Source organism: Haplochromis burtoni, unplaced genomic scaffold (genome assembly GCF_018398535.1).
Source record: "Haplochromis burtoni strain Fernald_Lab_line unplaced genomic scaffold, NCSU_Asbu1 Contig_15, whole genome shotgun sequence".
In the NCBI taxonomy this organism is placed as follows: domain Eukaryota; kingdom Metazoa; phylum Chordata; class Actinopteri; order Cichliformes; family Cichlidae; genus Haplochromis; species Haplochromis burtoni.
The window spans coordinates 320,409-338,206 of record NW_024582376.1 but is presented as its reverse complement, the minus strand read 5'-3'; the positions used below and the strand labels follow the sequence as shown (position 1 = coordinate 338,206).

At 42.1% G+C, this 17,798-nt stretch overlaps 1 protein-coding gene across 2 annotated transcripts in view; it reads right to left on the bottom strand.

The window, feature by feature from the left end:
* Positions 1-17,316, bottom strand: part of npas1 (neuronal PAS domain protein 1) — a 40,742-nt gene extending 23,426 nt beyond the window's left edge. For both annotated transcript variants that reach the window (XM_005915777.3, XM_005915778.3), the window contains exons 1-3: positions 13,137-17,316; positions 3,271-3,438; positions 1,296-1,534 (exon numbers count right to left, since the gene is read on the bottom strand). In XM_005915777.3, coding sequence (XP_005915839.1) covers positions 1,296-1,534; positions 3,271-3,365 — 334 coding nt within the window. In that variant the 5' untranslated portion in view covers positions 3,366-3,438; positions 13,137-17,316. The remainder of the gene's footprint in view (positions 1-1,295; positions 1,535-3,270; positions 3,439-13,136) is intronic.
* Positions 17,317-17,798: the final 482 nt, after the last annotated feature.

Genomic DNA, 17,798 nt, shown 5'->3' with positions numbered 1-17,798 from the left:
ACTTAAGAGGACATCAATTTGACTTACAATAATTACCTGGAGTCTTGATCTAAGCTTAACCACTACTGCTACTACTCGTCTAATCACAACCTGAAACCTGAACCCGACCTCCCCCTTAAATGGGTCTTCACTTTAAAATGACTATTATAGGGACTTTGCTTTTTTTCCACATAAGGAAAACATGTTTTTGGAGTTTTGTCTATAATATGAGTAATATTTATGTGCATACACACACAAAAAACATAGATTTTATTCATACTCACTCTTGTCTATGTAAAATACTTGTATGATTATTTGCATGTGTGTTACAGGGGAAAAAAAGAAAACGCATGAGCTTGTTTGCACGCATAGACAGTGGCAGTAATTACTATTGTTAATAGGAGGCTGGATCAATACCCCAGTCCGAACTGAATTTTTGTGGCGTGGGGTGTCACTGTGGGTAGGAGTACGTAGGCAGAACAGACAGCTGAGGTCTGCTTCTGATTGAAACAGAGAAGTGAGTCGAAATATGAATTTTAGTGGTTTGCGTCCTTTGGCAACAAAGCAGCATATTTATCTCTGCTATATAATTTTCATATTGGCTGAAATGTAGGAATCATCGGCAGAAAGTGTTCCACATATTCCACATATGCGTGTTTAATTTAATCCTGCATATTTGCACATTGCTTTTGTCAAGGTTGAATTTTGTGAACAGATAACAACAACCTACTCGTGACATACCCAGAAAAAAGTGTCAACACTTAACCAGTCATAGAGATATTTTCTGTTACCAGGATGTTTTTTTAAAATACAATTTTAATTCAAGGACAAGACCCTCAAAAAGACCTTAAAAATGTGTTATCTAGATTATCATATTTTAGGCAATTATTCACTAGTATGTCACTACTAGGGCATTTTGTTACTCAGCTGGAAAGCATAATACTTTTCCAATCCCATCCCAGGCTCTGAGAAAATGTTAACTTTGGTAAGAAGAGAAAAAGGGAAAGTACTGAGTCTACAGCTCTAAAACTCATTCAGTCTGGGACAAATATGATATCTTAATGCAAACACACTGCTGCTACATTTGATGTTAAAGTCAAATAAACAAAAAAAGTTGTTTTTAAGTTACATTTTTAAAAATGGTGCACCAGAATTTGCTTCATTTTCAATGTAAAACCCACATTTAGAAGGTTTAGATCATTGTACATATTTCTTTTAGTTGAAAACATAAAACCTAAATTTTCTTCGTCATCTTCTTTGTAATATCTCAGTCACAAAAACTTTTCTTTTCATGTGATTGCTTGTTTCTTGCTCACCTTTGCTGCAGTTGCTGTCTCCCTCCAGCAGAGGGCTCCAGGGTGGGTCCCCCTGACTGGCAAAGGTCCGCATGTGCAGGTAGCTGATGGTCAACCGGATGACCGAAGCTTTGTCCAGTTGGCTTGTGATGGCCCCGGGCAGTGGCAGCATCTTGGCCAGCTCAAAGAACTCGAAGTTCTCCTTCCCCCGCCGAGAACGAGCCGCATTGCGAGATTTCTCTTTACGCAGGTTCTGGAGACTGAGATGTGGACAGGGAAGTCGGTATGAGGACGAACGGGACAAGGGCGAAAGTGGTGCAGAGGGTGAAAGACAGAAGTAAAATGAAGGAACAGATAAACACAGGGAGAAAGGATCAGAGGGGCTCACAAATCTGAATCAGCGCGACGCAAGACAAGAAAAACTGATGGGCTATCGCTTAATGGCCATTTGCTGACCACCTGTTGATTGATTCGTGCTCTGTAAAAATGACCTCAGCATCAGTCTGAAAAACTCATTTCATAAATACACATAATGGGAATGGCTCCTGCAATTCAAGTGAAACAATCTCCATTCTGACCCATCTCTCGCAGATTGGCCTGGTAATTACAGACAAACTCGCTTCTTTTATCGGGCAGAGCAGAGTCCTAATAATGCCATTTGCTCCAAAATCCATATGTGAACACATACACACAATTTCTCACTGCCTATTTTTTCTTACTCTCCCTCGCTCTCACCCTCTCCTCTCACCCTCTCCTCCCCCGCCCCAGCTCCCCCTCTCATCTGGTCCCGGGCTAGTGAGCTGAAGCCATGATTGAGGGATCAATAGGCGAGGGAGGGGCAGAGTGACAGAGGGGGGCCGGGGCTCAGGTAGCCTGTCTCTGTGATTGGGTATTGACTCTCCTCAATGGGGCCTGAGTGGTGGAATTATGTTGTCACAGCCACTTCACAATTTGTGTCGGTGCTGCGCTGGGATAAAGTGTGTGTATGTGTGTGTTAGAGACACAGAGAGAGAGAGAGGAGAACCAGCCATTCTCCCTCGTGTCTGTGTTGTTGATTTTCATCCGTAGACAGACCACCGGGTGGTGTGTGTGTGAGTGAGTGAGTGTGCGCGCATACACGTGCGACAGAAGAAAAGAACAAAGGAAAGACGTGCGCATATTGTGCTTACATATGTTTGTATCTTAATCAGCTGACACAGCTGTTGCGTTTCTCCCTGTTAGGTTCTAATAAGTGAAATCAGTGTGTGTGTGTGTGTGTGTGTGTGTGTGTGTGTGTGTGTGTGTGTGTGGTGTCAGCATGGTTGCAGTGGTGCCAATGGACTCTCATTTTTGTCACTCTAGCCGAACTGTAGTACATCGTCTCTTCACATCTCCAGCTATACACGTTCCCTCGCAGATACAAGGCTTTGTTTGGATCAATAAAGAACTGCAGTGTCCTAACCTCCCCCTCATTTTAAATATGACCCTGGGATACCTCTGCTGTAAAATCCACATGAGATCCAGTCTGCCTCTTAGCAGTGCAGGATAATCTGACACAAGCTCAATTTTCGGGGTATTTCAAATTAAAAATTGCTTTTGCGTAATGAAATGTCAGTGTAATGTTATCTGTGTGTATTACAATCTTACAGTTATCCATGATTTCTTTGTGTAGAGTTCTTTTTTTATATCCGCCTGTAAATTACTTCCCATTAATAATTCCAGCCAAATTTACTTAATCTCCCACTAAGGGTGGGGGACTCGCAACTCTGACAGGATTGGCAGGTGAACAACAATACAGGTGATATGTAGCACTAAGGAGAAAAGCGTATGTTTCTGGATAATGTTTCGTTGATAAAAAAAAAAGAAAAGAAAAGCTTCTTCAGACTGTCAGTGAGTGCAAGGGTGTTAATGCATGTATTTCATCTTGCAGAGATTAATTCATGGGCATGCACGTAGGCTTATACAGTTTCAGCCTGTGTGTGTGCATGTGTTTGTGTGTGTGTGAGAGATGTCTCACCAGGGCAGGGTGGGAGGTTTGGCCAGTAGTCCTTGCAGGAAATCCCACTCCACACTCACACATTTCCCCTCACTAACAAATGGCATGGTTGCCATCCTTCCTCCAATCACGTGCCCACGCCGCTGTTAACGAAGGCTTCGATTGGCTGAGGACGTGATGGACTCAGACCTGGAGATTCACAAAAAGAAAGGAGAGAAGTGACAAAGAGACAAATGGGGGTGAGAAAAAAGAGCCAAGAACGATACTATCAAGAACTGCCAATGAAAGCCGCAATATAATCAGGAACTACAGGCAGGAAGACGCATGGCATTTTTGGGTTGTTTCCATCAAAATTGATGGTTTAATCCCCCTTTTTTTAAAGAAACACTAGAAAAACTCTTAAACCTGCTTTTAATTTTAAGAAAACAATGACACTTTATCTCTTTTTACAGTTTCCATTCAACACTTTTAATTTGACTTTTGACTATAATTTGCATCCAAAAGCTTGGGTGAAAATTGATCCCATCTTGTGATATCTTAATGAAGGCAAGAGTGATTAATTTAAAAGAAGGGAAGAAAGAGATTGAGGCAGAGTAATTAGGTACCGTGTGTACTTCCCTACATAAAGGTCAGTGGCTGCTCCCAAGATAACAGACATAAGACAAAACACTAACCCTCCTTTGAAGTCACACTTACTCTGAAAATCACAGATCTCAAAATGTCTCCCTTCATCCCAGAGAGAATATTCAAACCTGTGTGTGACTCGCGTTTAAACCGAATATGTCTGAAGACAAAACACCCCGCCCGTCCCAGATCTTTTGCTGCGTTGTGCCAGCTTCTAACACCCTCCTGCAGTAAAAAATCACTTGCCAATATTCTTTCCTGTCCTCAAACAGAGCGCCGCTCCTCACCAGTTTCCCTCCCCTCTGTGCTGTGTTGACATTTAAAGGGCTGGTGTGGCCCCGAGCACCCCAGTGTCATGCCCTTGGGCCTGAGATGCCCTCTCTCTCTTTCGTTCTGCCTCTCACTCTCTCACTTCCTCTTTCTTTGGCCTGGCTGGGTCAGCACAATCATGTCAGTAGAGCTGTGCCAGGGCAAAAGAAAATGGATTATGTCTCGAGTTTGAGCATGGCTATGCTGACCTTGGCTAAGAGGGGTCAGCAGAAGCTCGGCAGGTTTGGCAGATATCATTTTGCAAATCTGGGCGAAAAGAGCCAACATTTAATGCATTTGGACAGAGTTCAAAGGCAGAGGAGTCAATAATCAGTTCAACAAAGGCGGAATAGTTGTTGAAAGGGAAGAGTGGGTCATCAACTTTAATAGTTTTACTCTGTATTTAGGCCGCAACAGTGAAGCAGAAATGTAAAACTTCTATTTCGAACATGCTCTGAGGTCAGTAATCCAAAGGAACTGAAGAGGTAGTTCTAGTAGGGAATATTTTGTTCACAATTATGCAATGCATGTACAAAAAGCATGCAGTAACAGTAAAGGAAAAGTAAGGAGATCGCTAGAATCAGCACGCCTTATCCTCCACTATGAATGCTTTACATCAAAATCCATGTAACTGCAGCTGAAATATTTCAAGCTGGATCAAACTGGGGACTGACCACCTGACTGTGGCTATAATTTATGAACTTTTATACCTGCAGATTGTTACTGCAGTCCAAGATGAAGCAGAGAAGGGCAATCTTATCTGTGTTTATTAAAGACATGGAAGAATAAACTGGTGCTGTTCATACATTAGTGCACTCCTAATGTTAAATGCTCTAGCTCTTCAGAGTTATTTTATGTGAAATCCAGACAATTTGCCTACAAATTGATTGCCTGTTAAGTAAATTTAAATCAGCAGGAAAGCAATAAAGCTGCAAATTTAATGAGTTTGGTTAATTTTCCAGATTTAACATCTTCCCTGGGTATTCGAATTGGCAGAATATTCCTAGCCTTAAAGTTTTAAGGCTCGGGCTTTACTCCAACATAGGTAACCTACAGTAGTTGTTGTGTGTGTGTATAGTGGTTTCATAGTACTACAGTATGTGTGGTGTGTATATATATATATATATATATATAATATATATATATATATATATATATATATATATATATATATATATATATAGATAGATAGATAGATAGATAGATAGATAGATAGATACTAAAGTTACCAGCCTGCAACATTGACAGTCTTTTCCAAGAGTCTGCTGGAGAGAAGACAGGGTCGAGCAGAGGGCATTGCACCTCTGTCTAACAACTTCACCTTTGTCACCTTCTCCACCTCGCCAGGATAAATGCACTACATGCCAAATTGGGCTGTGTACAGTAGGACAAAGAGATCAAAAGGAGACACAGACAGGAAGCAATTTACTCTCAATTTTTCACCACGCACACAGGCGGAAGCCTCTCTTCAACCTATACCTGTATGTTTATCTCTTAATTGACCCTATCTGTGCTTATCTAATCTCTCCTTTCATCTTTCTGTCTCAAACTATCTCTCCATCTCTGTCTCTCTCTCTCTCTCTATCTGGGCAGACACACAGGGGCGTAATGGACAGGGACCTCCACAGTATTTATTCAATCAGCCTCATAACCTTGTCGCTGGTTGGTCGGCCCATTAATGCACTCACCCAAATAGACCCCGCCACTTTGACTGCTAATGCTCCAGCTAGCTAGCAGCACAACAGGCTTCTGAATGTCAGAAGTGTCATCTAGACGGAGAGTGTGAAACAACCCCACTCGAGAGAAGCGAGTCAACTTATTCTGTCATGGCACAGTGGGAAATTTATGAAAAAGAAAAGTGTAACTTCTGAGAGCACTGGAAGTAACAAAAATAAAAAAAATTAAAAAATAAAATACTGTGCCCACAGCTGTAGAGATCAACTTGTATCAAGTGTGACCGCAGGTGTTCACAATGTTGCTGCAGTGCTCCATATTCATAAGTGTTGTGCATGTGTGCCAGCCTGAGTGTGTGCGTTTGAGACCCCTACCCTATAGAGCCGTGCACTCTTGGCTCAGCCTCAGCAGCAACAGAAGAGGAGGGCACTGCGGCGAGCGCTCACAGCCGCTGTTTGCAGTGCGCTTCTCTCTGGCTGCTTGCTTGGCTCCTGCTCTGTTTATTTTCAGCAGGGACGTTTAATTAGGGCCTCCAGCTGTCAGAGGTTCGTTAGCGTGCCCCTCCTTTCCCCGGGCCGCCCCTCCCCATGGGGAGTCAGGGGCATCAGGCAAATGAACACATTTAAGTCAAACAGCACGCCGACAGACAATAGCTCCACTGCCATGCCACCAGCTCCCCTAGGTAGAGACATGGTTGTTTTATGCCTCATCTCCCCAACCCCTGGGGCCCAATACAGAGGCTGGCCAAGACTGCCAATGTGGAGGCAGAGGAGTTCTCATTGCCCACTAGAGACTACATGCACACTGCACTCATGTAAAAAGGGGAAGAGCAGGACCGAGCCTGTGCGATTTATAGTTTACAATAAAAACAACAGTTTCAGAGGATTTTTCACAAATTTTGGGGATTAAAAAATATCAAAGAAATATGTAAAATGTTGTTTTAAGGGTTGTATACATTAACAACACAGCAAAGAATTATTTTAGAAGAATTGTTTGCTCTGTACAGCAGAATAATGGTGACCTTCGCAAACAATCAAAGTCACACTCTGGGCTCCCTCCCTAGCTGGGCTGCGAGGACGTTAGTGTGTGTGAGACCCTCCCTTTGAAACCCTTGGACCTCCCTGTGTTTATAAGGAGACAAGAGTCAGTGGGAAAGTGGGAGTGTAACCCAGAGTGTTCAGGTGGTGCACCGAAAAACTATTTTATTTGTGTTAATTACCTTACTTAAGTGCAATTATTTTATTTCGGCTCAGAGCGAGAGTCTTTACTGCTGCTTTCCTGCTCTCTCTGCTGCTTTCTGTATCGCTGTGCGTGCTGTCTACTAAAAACGATGTTCTCATACAGCTACTGCATTCTCAGTTACATGTCAAGGCAAATAAAATTCTGCCTCACTCTGTTTGTTTGTCATGTTTTACAACTGTAATCAACTCATCTAAAGATGTGACTCGTCACCCTGGAACTCTGAAAATAGAGAAGGCGCTTTTTCATGCGCTAAATGATGTAAAAATATCTGGTACAACCAAAACTAGATCTAACCAAGGAGTTTAGTTGTCTTAGCCATGGCTTTTGTTACCAACCAGTAGCTGAAAGAAAACTTACAGGAAAAAAAAACTAGTTAAGTATAAAACAAGGACTCCTTAATGGGAGTAGAACTTCATTCTCCTCAATGAAAGTCTTACAGATTATGTGTATGATGCCGCTGTCCTAGTGCATCACGCAGAGGCTCTTAATGTTACTTTTTGCACTTTTAGATTTTTTTCTTTCGCTTAAAATAAGTGAAAAAACTGTATTATTTTTAGTACATTTTAGAGCAAATACTGATTGATGGCCTATTGCGAAGGTCAGGCTAATCAGGGCTGAGCCTGATTCACAAAATCTGCTAAATCCAAGCAGAAAGTTTTACACATTTACATCAAGTAAACCTACAAAAGCTTTGTTGAACTTGCAACTATTCCTGTAATTTACAAATGATGGAAAATTCTGAAAGATGACAGCTCTCATCTGCCATGTGCTCACAAGTTATTTTTGTAAAGCTGTAAAAAGCCTGGTGTTGTCTTTCAACCTCTCGATCTCCTCCGTTTTCATGCCCACAGCTGAATAAAAGCTTCCCCCACTTAAATACAAAAAAAAGGTTTTAACATTCAAGGCCCATTTAAGACATATGCAGTTCAGTTTTCAGTGCAATCAAAATTTAACTGATAATGCTTTCTTGACAGCTCTCCTCTGTTCTTCATTCATCCAAGTCTAAAGGTAAAAGTAAAGTATATACACAGTACAACAGTGATGAAGCATTCCTGTGAATAAAATTTGATCAAATCGAGAACGTTCAATATCATGGAAGATGTAGAAAACACGGTTGGAAATAACATGAACAGAATATTTGATGTAGCTAGTTTTCTATCTTGCCTTTCATGTTGTTGAGTAGTTGTAAATGAGTGTCTGGAGTGTCTGGGGAGATGAAGTTTGGTATTCTGGTTGGAGGGCTGAAAACTACTTATCATGCATTACGGCCATGGTTGGACCTCAGGATTTGGAAGTCAAAAGACTTTTTAATGTACAATTTTTCAGCTGCTGATCAATCGGCGGCTTCTGGACATGAAGATCTCTCTCCCTCCTCTCTCGCTCAGCATTCCATATTCCAAACTCGCTCGGCATTCTGCTTCCGTATCGGAGCTCCGGCTCCGATTGACCTTGACGACTCTGGATGATTCCCAACCCAAGGTTCTCTCCAACTCTCAAGGGCCTTGGCGTCTGCAGCTACCCCTCCCTCACACACACACACACACCCATCCACCAATTTTGCCTCTCCCATCATCCTCATCACACATCCCTCTCCTATAACCTCTCCTTTGCTCCTCCCTGGCCCTTGGCTGGATCATTAATTATCTAATGGAATCAATACGGCCTTAGATTGGACCAGTGTGACCCCGCCCGCCCCCAGGTATCTCTGCGTTGATGAGGAGGAAGAAAAAGTGTTTGGAACGGGTGTAAAGGAATGATAATAACGGCACCGTGTGTTCGTGAGAGTGAAACACCATCGTACACAGCGTGGACTGTCCCTAAACCGAACGAATACAGAATAAAGAGATCAGCAATAAATAAATGATTGGAGAGGGAGAGGGGGTGGATGGGGAAGGCATGGGGGGATGGAGAGAGCATAAGTAGAGGCAGATAGAGGCAAATCAGACAGTCAGAGAGAGAGGGAGAGTAGTAGTGAAATGATAGACAAATAAAGAAAAAGATGGGAAAAAAAGGAGAGAGAAAGAGATTTACTAATGTTCACCCTAATCAATATCTTTGTCTTTCTCCTCTTTTATTGCAGAAGGCTTTGGTGAGCGCTCTTTGATGTCCACTCCTAACCGGTGTGGAGATACACAGAATCCAATCCATGCCTGTCATAATTACCGTCTGACTTGGCCCCAAGTGTACACAAAAGGAGTGCTTGACTGCACCTGCACTGTATCAAATGTGAAGCTGAAGCTACCATTACACAGAAAACCATATTTACAGCAAAAATGATGTATCCCCTGCAGATTGCTCTGCAGATTTATTTATTTTTTCATCATACGAACTGAATGCAATCCCTTTCTTAGTAATTCAATTAATGAAAAAGACCCGTCGCCTGCTGAGTCCGAAGGTCTACAGTCATATTGCTATAGAAGCAACCACATATACAAGATAATCCAAATAGTGCATGAAAGTATGTTTCAAATACTTTAGTCCTACAGCAGGAGAAAAACAAGTTCTAGGGTTAGGCTTCCCTGTTGGTAAAAGTAGTCTGCATATGGCAGGAATAATATTTCAGTTCCAATTTAATACACTAGATATTTAAATAGTGCACCAGAGCAACTACAAAGTATTAACAGGAGTACAAAACATTAAAACATGGATATGGCTGAGGGGAAAATGCAGTAAAAAAATTGCATTAAGTAAGTTAGTTAAAATGTTCCGTCCATCATTAAGTTAACCATCTTTGACCTTTATGATTTATATGCTTCAAACAGAAACCCCCGAGCACAAGGTTAAATAATAAATGCAGTCTATTCTGGGGTTAAATACTCCAACATTAATGCTAGGGAAGGCTTGAGGTGAAAAGTGAGACTTCAAATACTTTTTCTAAAAAGAATGTCAGTGTGCTCACATGTAAGGGGAATACTGATAACATTCCCACATATTGCAGCGTTTCCTATTTTTTTCAAGCGCTCCCAAAATCTAAGCTAATAGTGAGCGAACACCAAAAGGGAGAGAGAAGGCAGAAACTTCTCCCTCTCGCTGTGGAAGAGTCAGCCAAGTGGATGCAGCTCTCTATACGGCTGAAGATGGTAAATCCACTCCCGCAGGCAGAGACCACATCAGCACTGACCTCCAAATAACCACAGGCCAGAGAACAGCACACAGGGTCACTCAATCTCTCCAACACACACACACAAACAGCAATGTGTGTGCTCAAACCAGGACTTGAAAGCACACTCTAGCTCTGCACACCAGCACAGAGAAGTCCACATGCTAATATAGACACATCAATTAGCATGGTGCAAATGTCAGAGTTCAGAGCACCGTCGAACAAGATGTGTAGGTGTCTGGCAGTACACTTGGGGGAACCAGGATACCCGCCGGGCTCATGCTATATTTCCACACAGATGCGTTTTGGGTTTTTTTTGTACATTTCCAGATATATTTTGCGTAAGTTCTACTTAAACTATAAAGTAGAGATTGTAAAGAAAAAGACACGAAAGAGTGAGGATTTACGCTCTGAAGCCCACACCTGATCTGGTATTCCATCTAGAGGGAAAGTGTCTGCAAACGTGGACATCCATACATTGTGTGCATATCACTAAATAACTGTGTCTGCGAGTGTTTGCGCACAAAAGAGTGGTGGATCCCTTCAGGCTGGTGTGTGAATGACAGCAGGGGTTATGTAAGGAGCCACAGCGGGGCCGGAGTGGACAGTCCGACCGGAGATCAGGTCAGCAGAGTGTGACACTAAACACATCTCTCTGACACTGCGCTGACACCCTCTGTCACAGACCCACACACTGTCTGTCAACGCTCTTCACACATACACTGGCACGCACGCACGACGGGAGCTGGAAGTGTGTGAGCGGCTGTCTGTCAACACGCCACACACTGACCACGTTGGTGTGTGTCTGTGTGTGGAAGAGAGCAACAGAGAGAGACAAAAATATCAAGAGAGGAATAGAAAGAGGAAGGGAGAGGCGAGGCGAGGTGTCTGTCTACCTGAGAACTTGTCAATGAGTCAAAAAAAGTGGCTGCCTGCCTCTGTCAACTAACCAAGATAAATTCCTAAAATGCCTACCTGCTGTTGCGCTTCTGAAATGAGCAATTTTATCCACTCGTGTGATCATCGTTTATGCAAAGCGAACAAAGAAAAACATCAGAAATGCACGCCAGCCCTGATCTTTGATGAGCTGAAAAAGAGGTGATCTCAGAGCAGCCTTTATCACATTTCCCCGTTTCTTTTTTCTGCAGTCTTCAAACAGGGCTCTTACCAACATTTCCACTTTCACACAGTAATCCGAGTCAGCTTCTGTCACACAGTTGCCCTTTGGCATAAACTGCAGCTCCCTGAATGCAAAAGCCAAAGAAGAAACCTGCATCTGGGACTAATAAAAAAGGCCCGAAGGTAGGTCAGGACCAAAGCGTCCCGCACACGCAAGAAGTGAAACGGATGGGGAAGCTTGGTGGCTCAGTGGGTCGGGGTATAAACTGTACCGTGCTCATGCAATGACTCGGCCTGACCCTGCTTCATGTCAGTGTTCTGATCCAGTCTTTACTCATCTAATGCCGATTTTTTAAAAGTGGGGGGAAAAACTGAAAAATTACACCAGTGTGGACGGTAACTTTTTTTTTTTCTAACTGCTGGTAACATTTTGACACCCGAGTGAGGAAGTCTGCACTGAACGTACTTATTTGGTTGGATTTTATCTGCAGCACCTGCAATCTCAGCAGGTGTGGCTGCAAATGATGCTTTAGGTGGCGTACGAGACGGAGCAGAATTTATAACAAACACATGCCACTGATTTCAGAGTGATGCTGAAGGAGAGTATACAAAATAAGCACTCAAGGCAAATATCCGCATATGGAGGGGTGCAGACTTACAAACTGAATCTGGCAGGAAATCAAACAAATCCCATTTTTGCACTTGCCCGTCGACGCACATACTCATAAATGCGCATTTTTCTATTCTGGTAGTCTGACTTTTTCTTCCAGTGACAAGCCTCTGAGCGCAATAACAGAAAAAAAAATTATGAAAAAAGAAAAAAAAACAAAAAACGAAAACACTCTGTGATAGTTTGTTATTTACTTTACAGCAGCAGTGAACACCGTGCGTTTGTCACAGTCATTCTGCCAATTTGGACCACCTGCTGCAAACACCCTGAAGGCAGCGAATGTTACCAAGCCAGTAAACTGTGACCAATTCTGCCTCTGCAGGTGGAGACGGGCAGGCAGCCGTTCACTCTGTGCCTCCATATCTCAAATGGCACGCACACACACGCGCGCAAACACACTCAAGCACAGGAAATCTGCAAAGAGGTGCACTCAGCACAAAACATAAACATGCGTAATTATTCGGCTTATCTGAAAAAATGAAGATTGGAGTGAAAATGTTTGCCAGCTTAACTGAACTGATGAAGAAGTTTGTTGGGAAGCGGTATGCTTGATGTGTGTTAATATTATTCATAATAAATGTTATAAAGTTAGACTTTTAAAAAAAAAAAAGCATATTTCTGTGTTTTTCTTTTCTCTAACTAAATAGATTTAAACAAGCTGACACAGTACAAACAGACTCCAGTAAAAAAGGTTGAAAGGATACGGTCAGTTTCACCAATGTGTCCTTTTTCTATTTTTGTAATAACAACCACACTGATGATGGACTAATTTAGCAATATAAATGAAATCAACTAAAACATTTATCGCCCATCCTAGACGAGACTGGCTACAAATGTTATCACCATGGCTACCAAGCTTATCTTTCATCTAAAGGGGTGGAAAAGTACTTTTGAAGTAGATTTAACAAAATACAATAAAAGTTTGATAAAATTTAATCTTGTACAAATCATTTAAAAATCATAGCAAACACCAAACAAACAGATCAAAATTCAGTCATTTTAAACCAAATGATTAAATAAAAGGAGACACAGTTATTCCTTCTAGTCACAGAACTTTACAATGTGATCAGTGTGTGTGTGTGTGTGTGTGTGTGTGTGGTCATGCATGTGTATTCTGACTGTAAGTTGTTAGGTCCATTATCTACTCACCTGACGGGCATTTCCAACATTCAATCCACCGCTGTCGACCTGATCCACTTTGTCTCCTTCTTCTTCCTCCTTCTCTTCTTCGTCTTCTTCTTCTCCTCCTCCTCCCTTTCGGTGCCCCTGCTCTGCCCTGGCAGTGCCCCCTCCCTCCACACCTCCACCAGCACCTCGAGCTTAAACACGGCAGGCAAACACTGAGTGTGTGAGCCAAGGGGGCTGGGACAGGGGCAGCGGCAATCCCCTCACTTTCACAAAAGCCGTGGCTATGCAGCCGGACACATCGTGGACTCCCGTTGCACGGAGAGTGTGTGTGTGTTTGTGAAAGAGGGAGAGAGCGAGAGCGCGAGAAGGAGAGGGAGAACGTGTGTCTGTGTGTGTTTGTGCGAAGTGGAGTGAGCTAGCTGATGTAGCTCTCCTCGGCTCTCAGACTCACTTCACTAACACTCTGCTCCGCTGCTTCTTTGAGATGGACTCGGATTAGGACACAGCCAGTGTGAGAATCTCTTTCTCTCTCTCTCTCACTCACTCTCTCTCCAGCCAGCATGCTCCCTCCCACCCTTCCTCTCTCCCGCTCACTCATTCATTCTCCTTGCTGAGCTTCTTTCTTTTCATTTCCTCTTGGGAAAGCCGTGCACACCAGTTGTCTCTGCCTTCAGCTGCTCCCTTTCTCTCCCTCCCTCTCTCTCTCTCTCTCTCTCTCTCTCTCTCTCAGTCACTAGTAAATATAAAAGGCATGCTTGTACAGCCCCTCGCCTCAGTCTCTCTCTGGCTGGCTCTCCCCCCCTAACTCGCTGTGTCTCATGCTTTCGTTTATCCCCACCTCCATGTGCCCCCCTCACTTTCTTTCTCACTGTCAAAGCTGCCTTTCAAATGCTGATTAGCAGCCAGAGTAAAAGAGGGAAAGAGAGACGGAAAGAGATGGAGAGAGGATGACTAAAACAAGTGGGAGATTCCATCACATCCAAACATATTGTAATGACTCCCCATCCTGTACATACACAAACACACACACACACACACACACACACATAAACTATCCTCAGCTGAACAATAAGTAGTACTCCAGAAATTGTAAGTAATTTTCTCCAATATTTCACTGTTTTACACTAAACTAAACATTTTTCTGATGTTTACTTTTGACGTGTTCAGCTTTCAATTTTTTCCATCTCTAAAAACACGGAAAACAAACAGCTTAGGTCCTAATCAATCAAAGCTGCCACAAGCGTGACATCACTATTTTTTAAGATAAGAGCTACCTTGGCTAAGGTTAGCGAAAGATCAAAGTTGTGTTTAAAAGTTTGACTTGTTAAAAGAAAGACACGAACAGAAACGACACGCTTTCCTGATCCTGCTATTCATCATCTGTAACTATGTTATCTACTTTCGCTTTGTCTTTTAAGACATAAACCTCATATCCTTTACTTCACACTGTGATTAACTGAGGTTATTTTAGGCAAGTCACCTTCAGTGACTAGCAGAACCATAACACTGTTGTAGAGAAAAGCAAAAAAGGATGTTTTTTGGAAAGAATAGTTTTTATACATGTTGGAATGATTATTTTTTTTGTTTTCTGATTAACAAGACTTTGGAGAACAATTAAAAAAACAAACAAAGAATTAATATTGTAATAGCATAGGGTTAAGGTTAGGCTCAGGGATGTTGACTTAGACCTTACATTTTGTAAACCTCCATAAAGTTCACAAACTAATGCACAAATGAGCTGCTAAGTTCAAAGTATTTACCTTGAAAGCATACTGGAAAGCATAAACTACAGTGAGTACAAGAAAATAATTATTAGAATGTAATGTGTTAAATTTGTTTAGATCACAGTAATAAGGAAGGATTGGTCTGTGTTTCAGTTTGGTTTAGCTGTGGCCTGAGAGTGTGTTTAATTGTTTAGAGAGAAAGGAATTTATGGACACTGGGATCTGGTGTCATAAATAAAAGGAGTCAGGAAGCTACAGTTGGGGGTTGCTGATGCTTGTACCTTTAATAAAAACTCCTAATTATTATAACTTAGAAGTAGGTTCGCAGGAGACTCTCCACCTGATCTGTAAATGTAAGACAACAAGAGGCCAACGACCCAGTGGATGCAGAGTGGTGGTCTCAATATTTGCAATATGTTAACTCTGTTTTGTATGTGGTCTAAAGGAATTTGGTGTAGCTTGGGTGAGGTTACTTTTATGACCCCCAGGAAGTCACGTACGCAGACACACACACAGCGCTTAAACTGTTACACTCACACATCCACACGCACACTCACTCACGTGCACTCACACATACGCACAGGTACGCACATACATTCACTCACGTGCACTCACATAGGCATACGCGTACGCGCACACATAGGCACTCACGTGCTCGTGCATACACACAGACACACAGAGTTTGCAGCACACCATGGGGGTTTTATGATGGGGTCGCTTCTATAAAGCTGGCTGTAACTAACAAAGGGGTGAAGATTTTGCAGAGGGACACCGGCCTCGTCTGCCCTTCTAGAAGATGCGTGCTTAAATGAAGATGAATAAAGACGAATAAAGGTTTTGTGAAATGACTACTGAGTCCGGTGCCGTCTCTGGAAGCTTCGAGGAATAAAACAAACCAGGGTAAAACTGATTTCGCAACACTACATATTTAATCACATCTTACTCTACTAAAACAGAGTAAGATGTCATTAAATATGTCTCTTGCAGGCACTCTTACTTGCAGAACTTCAGAAATATAAAAGTTTCTGGACCTTTTTAAACTCTAAAAGCTGTGATAATCACAAAAGAACCAATGATCATTTATTAATTTCACTCTAAAGTGTAAAAAAAAGTTTAAAAAAGCAAGATTTGAATTAGAATTATATTAGGAAGCTTATCCCAATATTACTTCACTACAAGACCATCGACTGCTTGTTTTTGGCATATCCCATTTAATAACAAAATCATCACCTGTCTGCAAAATGAATGATTAAATAAAAATAAACAAATAAAAAAGGCGGACTAATTGAACCATCTTGACGGGTTACCAATCATGCCAAAAGTTTGGTCAAATTTTGAGGTAAACATGATCATTACAGGCATTGTACAAAGGCAAATGAAGACAGAAGTAGGCCTATTTTAAAAGGGTATCAGTTATACTCTACCCTAATACCTCTAAAACCTTACTTTCTGTTATATATATAATGATGTAAGGTTGGATTTCCAAACTAAAGACAGACAAAATTTCAAATAAAGAGGTGAATGTATCTAATCCCCGGGCTTTCAACTTCTCTGAAAGGTTTTCAATGCTATTTTTTCTACTTTCGTGCTGAGGAGACATAAGCACATCACAGACCTCTTCTTTTCTTGTCTTTTGCTCGGTTGTGGACAGAGACAGGTGCAGACAAGAACAATGTGTAATTATGTCCGCTATAATTTTTGATCTCTTGCCTGCAATCATCGATAGAAAACACCAACAATCAAACAACTCCTTTTAAGCAAGCACTTGGCGACACTGGGAAGGAAAAACTCCCTTTTAACTCACGTTCTCAGGGATGTACTATTTACCAAACAGAAACATCCTGCTGTTCTCTGACTGTTGCAAATCAGGCTTTGGCTCAACATAAATGTATAGCTCAAGACGCAGTGTTACTATCTTTAGAGTTTGAATTTGGTAATTCAACACAGACAAAAGAGGGAAATGATGTTCAAAAGCACTGGTTTCTGCAAAGCCTGACACTCAGATGAAGAGCTCGGAGCTAAACGAGTTTGTTTAAAATATGTTTTTACATTATTGTTTAAAGACGCAAACATAACAAACAAGGATATCGAGAGGTCAAGTTGAGCATTACAGCCCCCACTTTTAATGGACTGGGCTGTCATGAGTATAGTCCTCGTCTATTCTCCAGAGTTGACCAATCACAGCTGCCATAGACATATAACTGATTTGAACAGATTCTGTTCACAAAGATTTGAAATATTTAGCCAGTCAGCAAAAGCCTGCTGCCTTCTACTCTGAATTAAATAACACCTTTGATGACACGTAGAATAGAAATACTTTTTTTAAAAAGTACAACGTCCAAAAATTGCAACTGAGGGCACTTAGTTACATACAGCTACTGTCCATAGTCCATGCATGCTAAGACTAACAAATCTACACACAGAGAGAGAGAAAAACACATTCAATCAAAGATGCAAACATATACCTGAACAAATAATCACACTCAGAGACTCACTCAAGCACTCTCTCTCCCACCAATCTCCCTCCCTCCCTCCTCCCCCGTCCCCTCTCCTCTATTCGTTCCCCTTGCCCTCAAACACTACTCAGAATATTGATACATCACCCCCTCCTCCTTCTTTTTTCTCTCTCTCTCTCCCTCTCCCTCTCCCTCCGTCTCTCTCCCTCCATCACTCACTTTCTCTACTGAATACTGATAGGCTGTCTACTCCGTGGTCTGAGTTTCAAATCTCTCCCTCCCTCCCGCTCCCTCTGTCGCTGCACCCGCTGCAAAAAACAGCAACATAAAAGAGGAAATAGCAGAAGTTAATGCACTGAGGTAGACATAAATTCAGTTAAGTACCATTTCAGATTATGTCAAGCTAAAAATGGGCTTAACATTGTGGAAGGGGGGGGGGGGGTTGACAGAGAGAGAGGAGGGAGGAGGAAAAGTGCTGCTTTGGTTGGCTGTCTCGCCAGCGG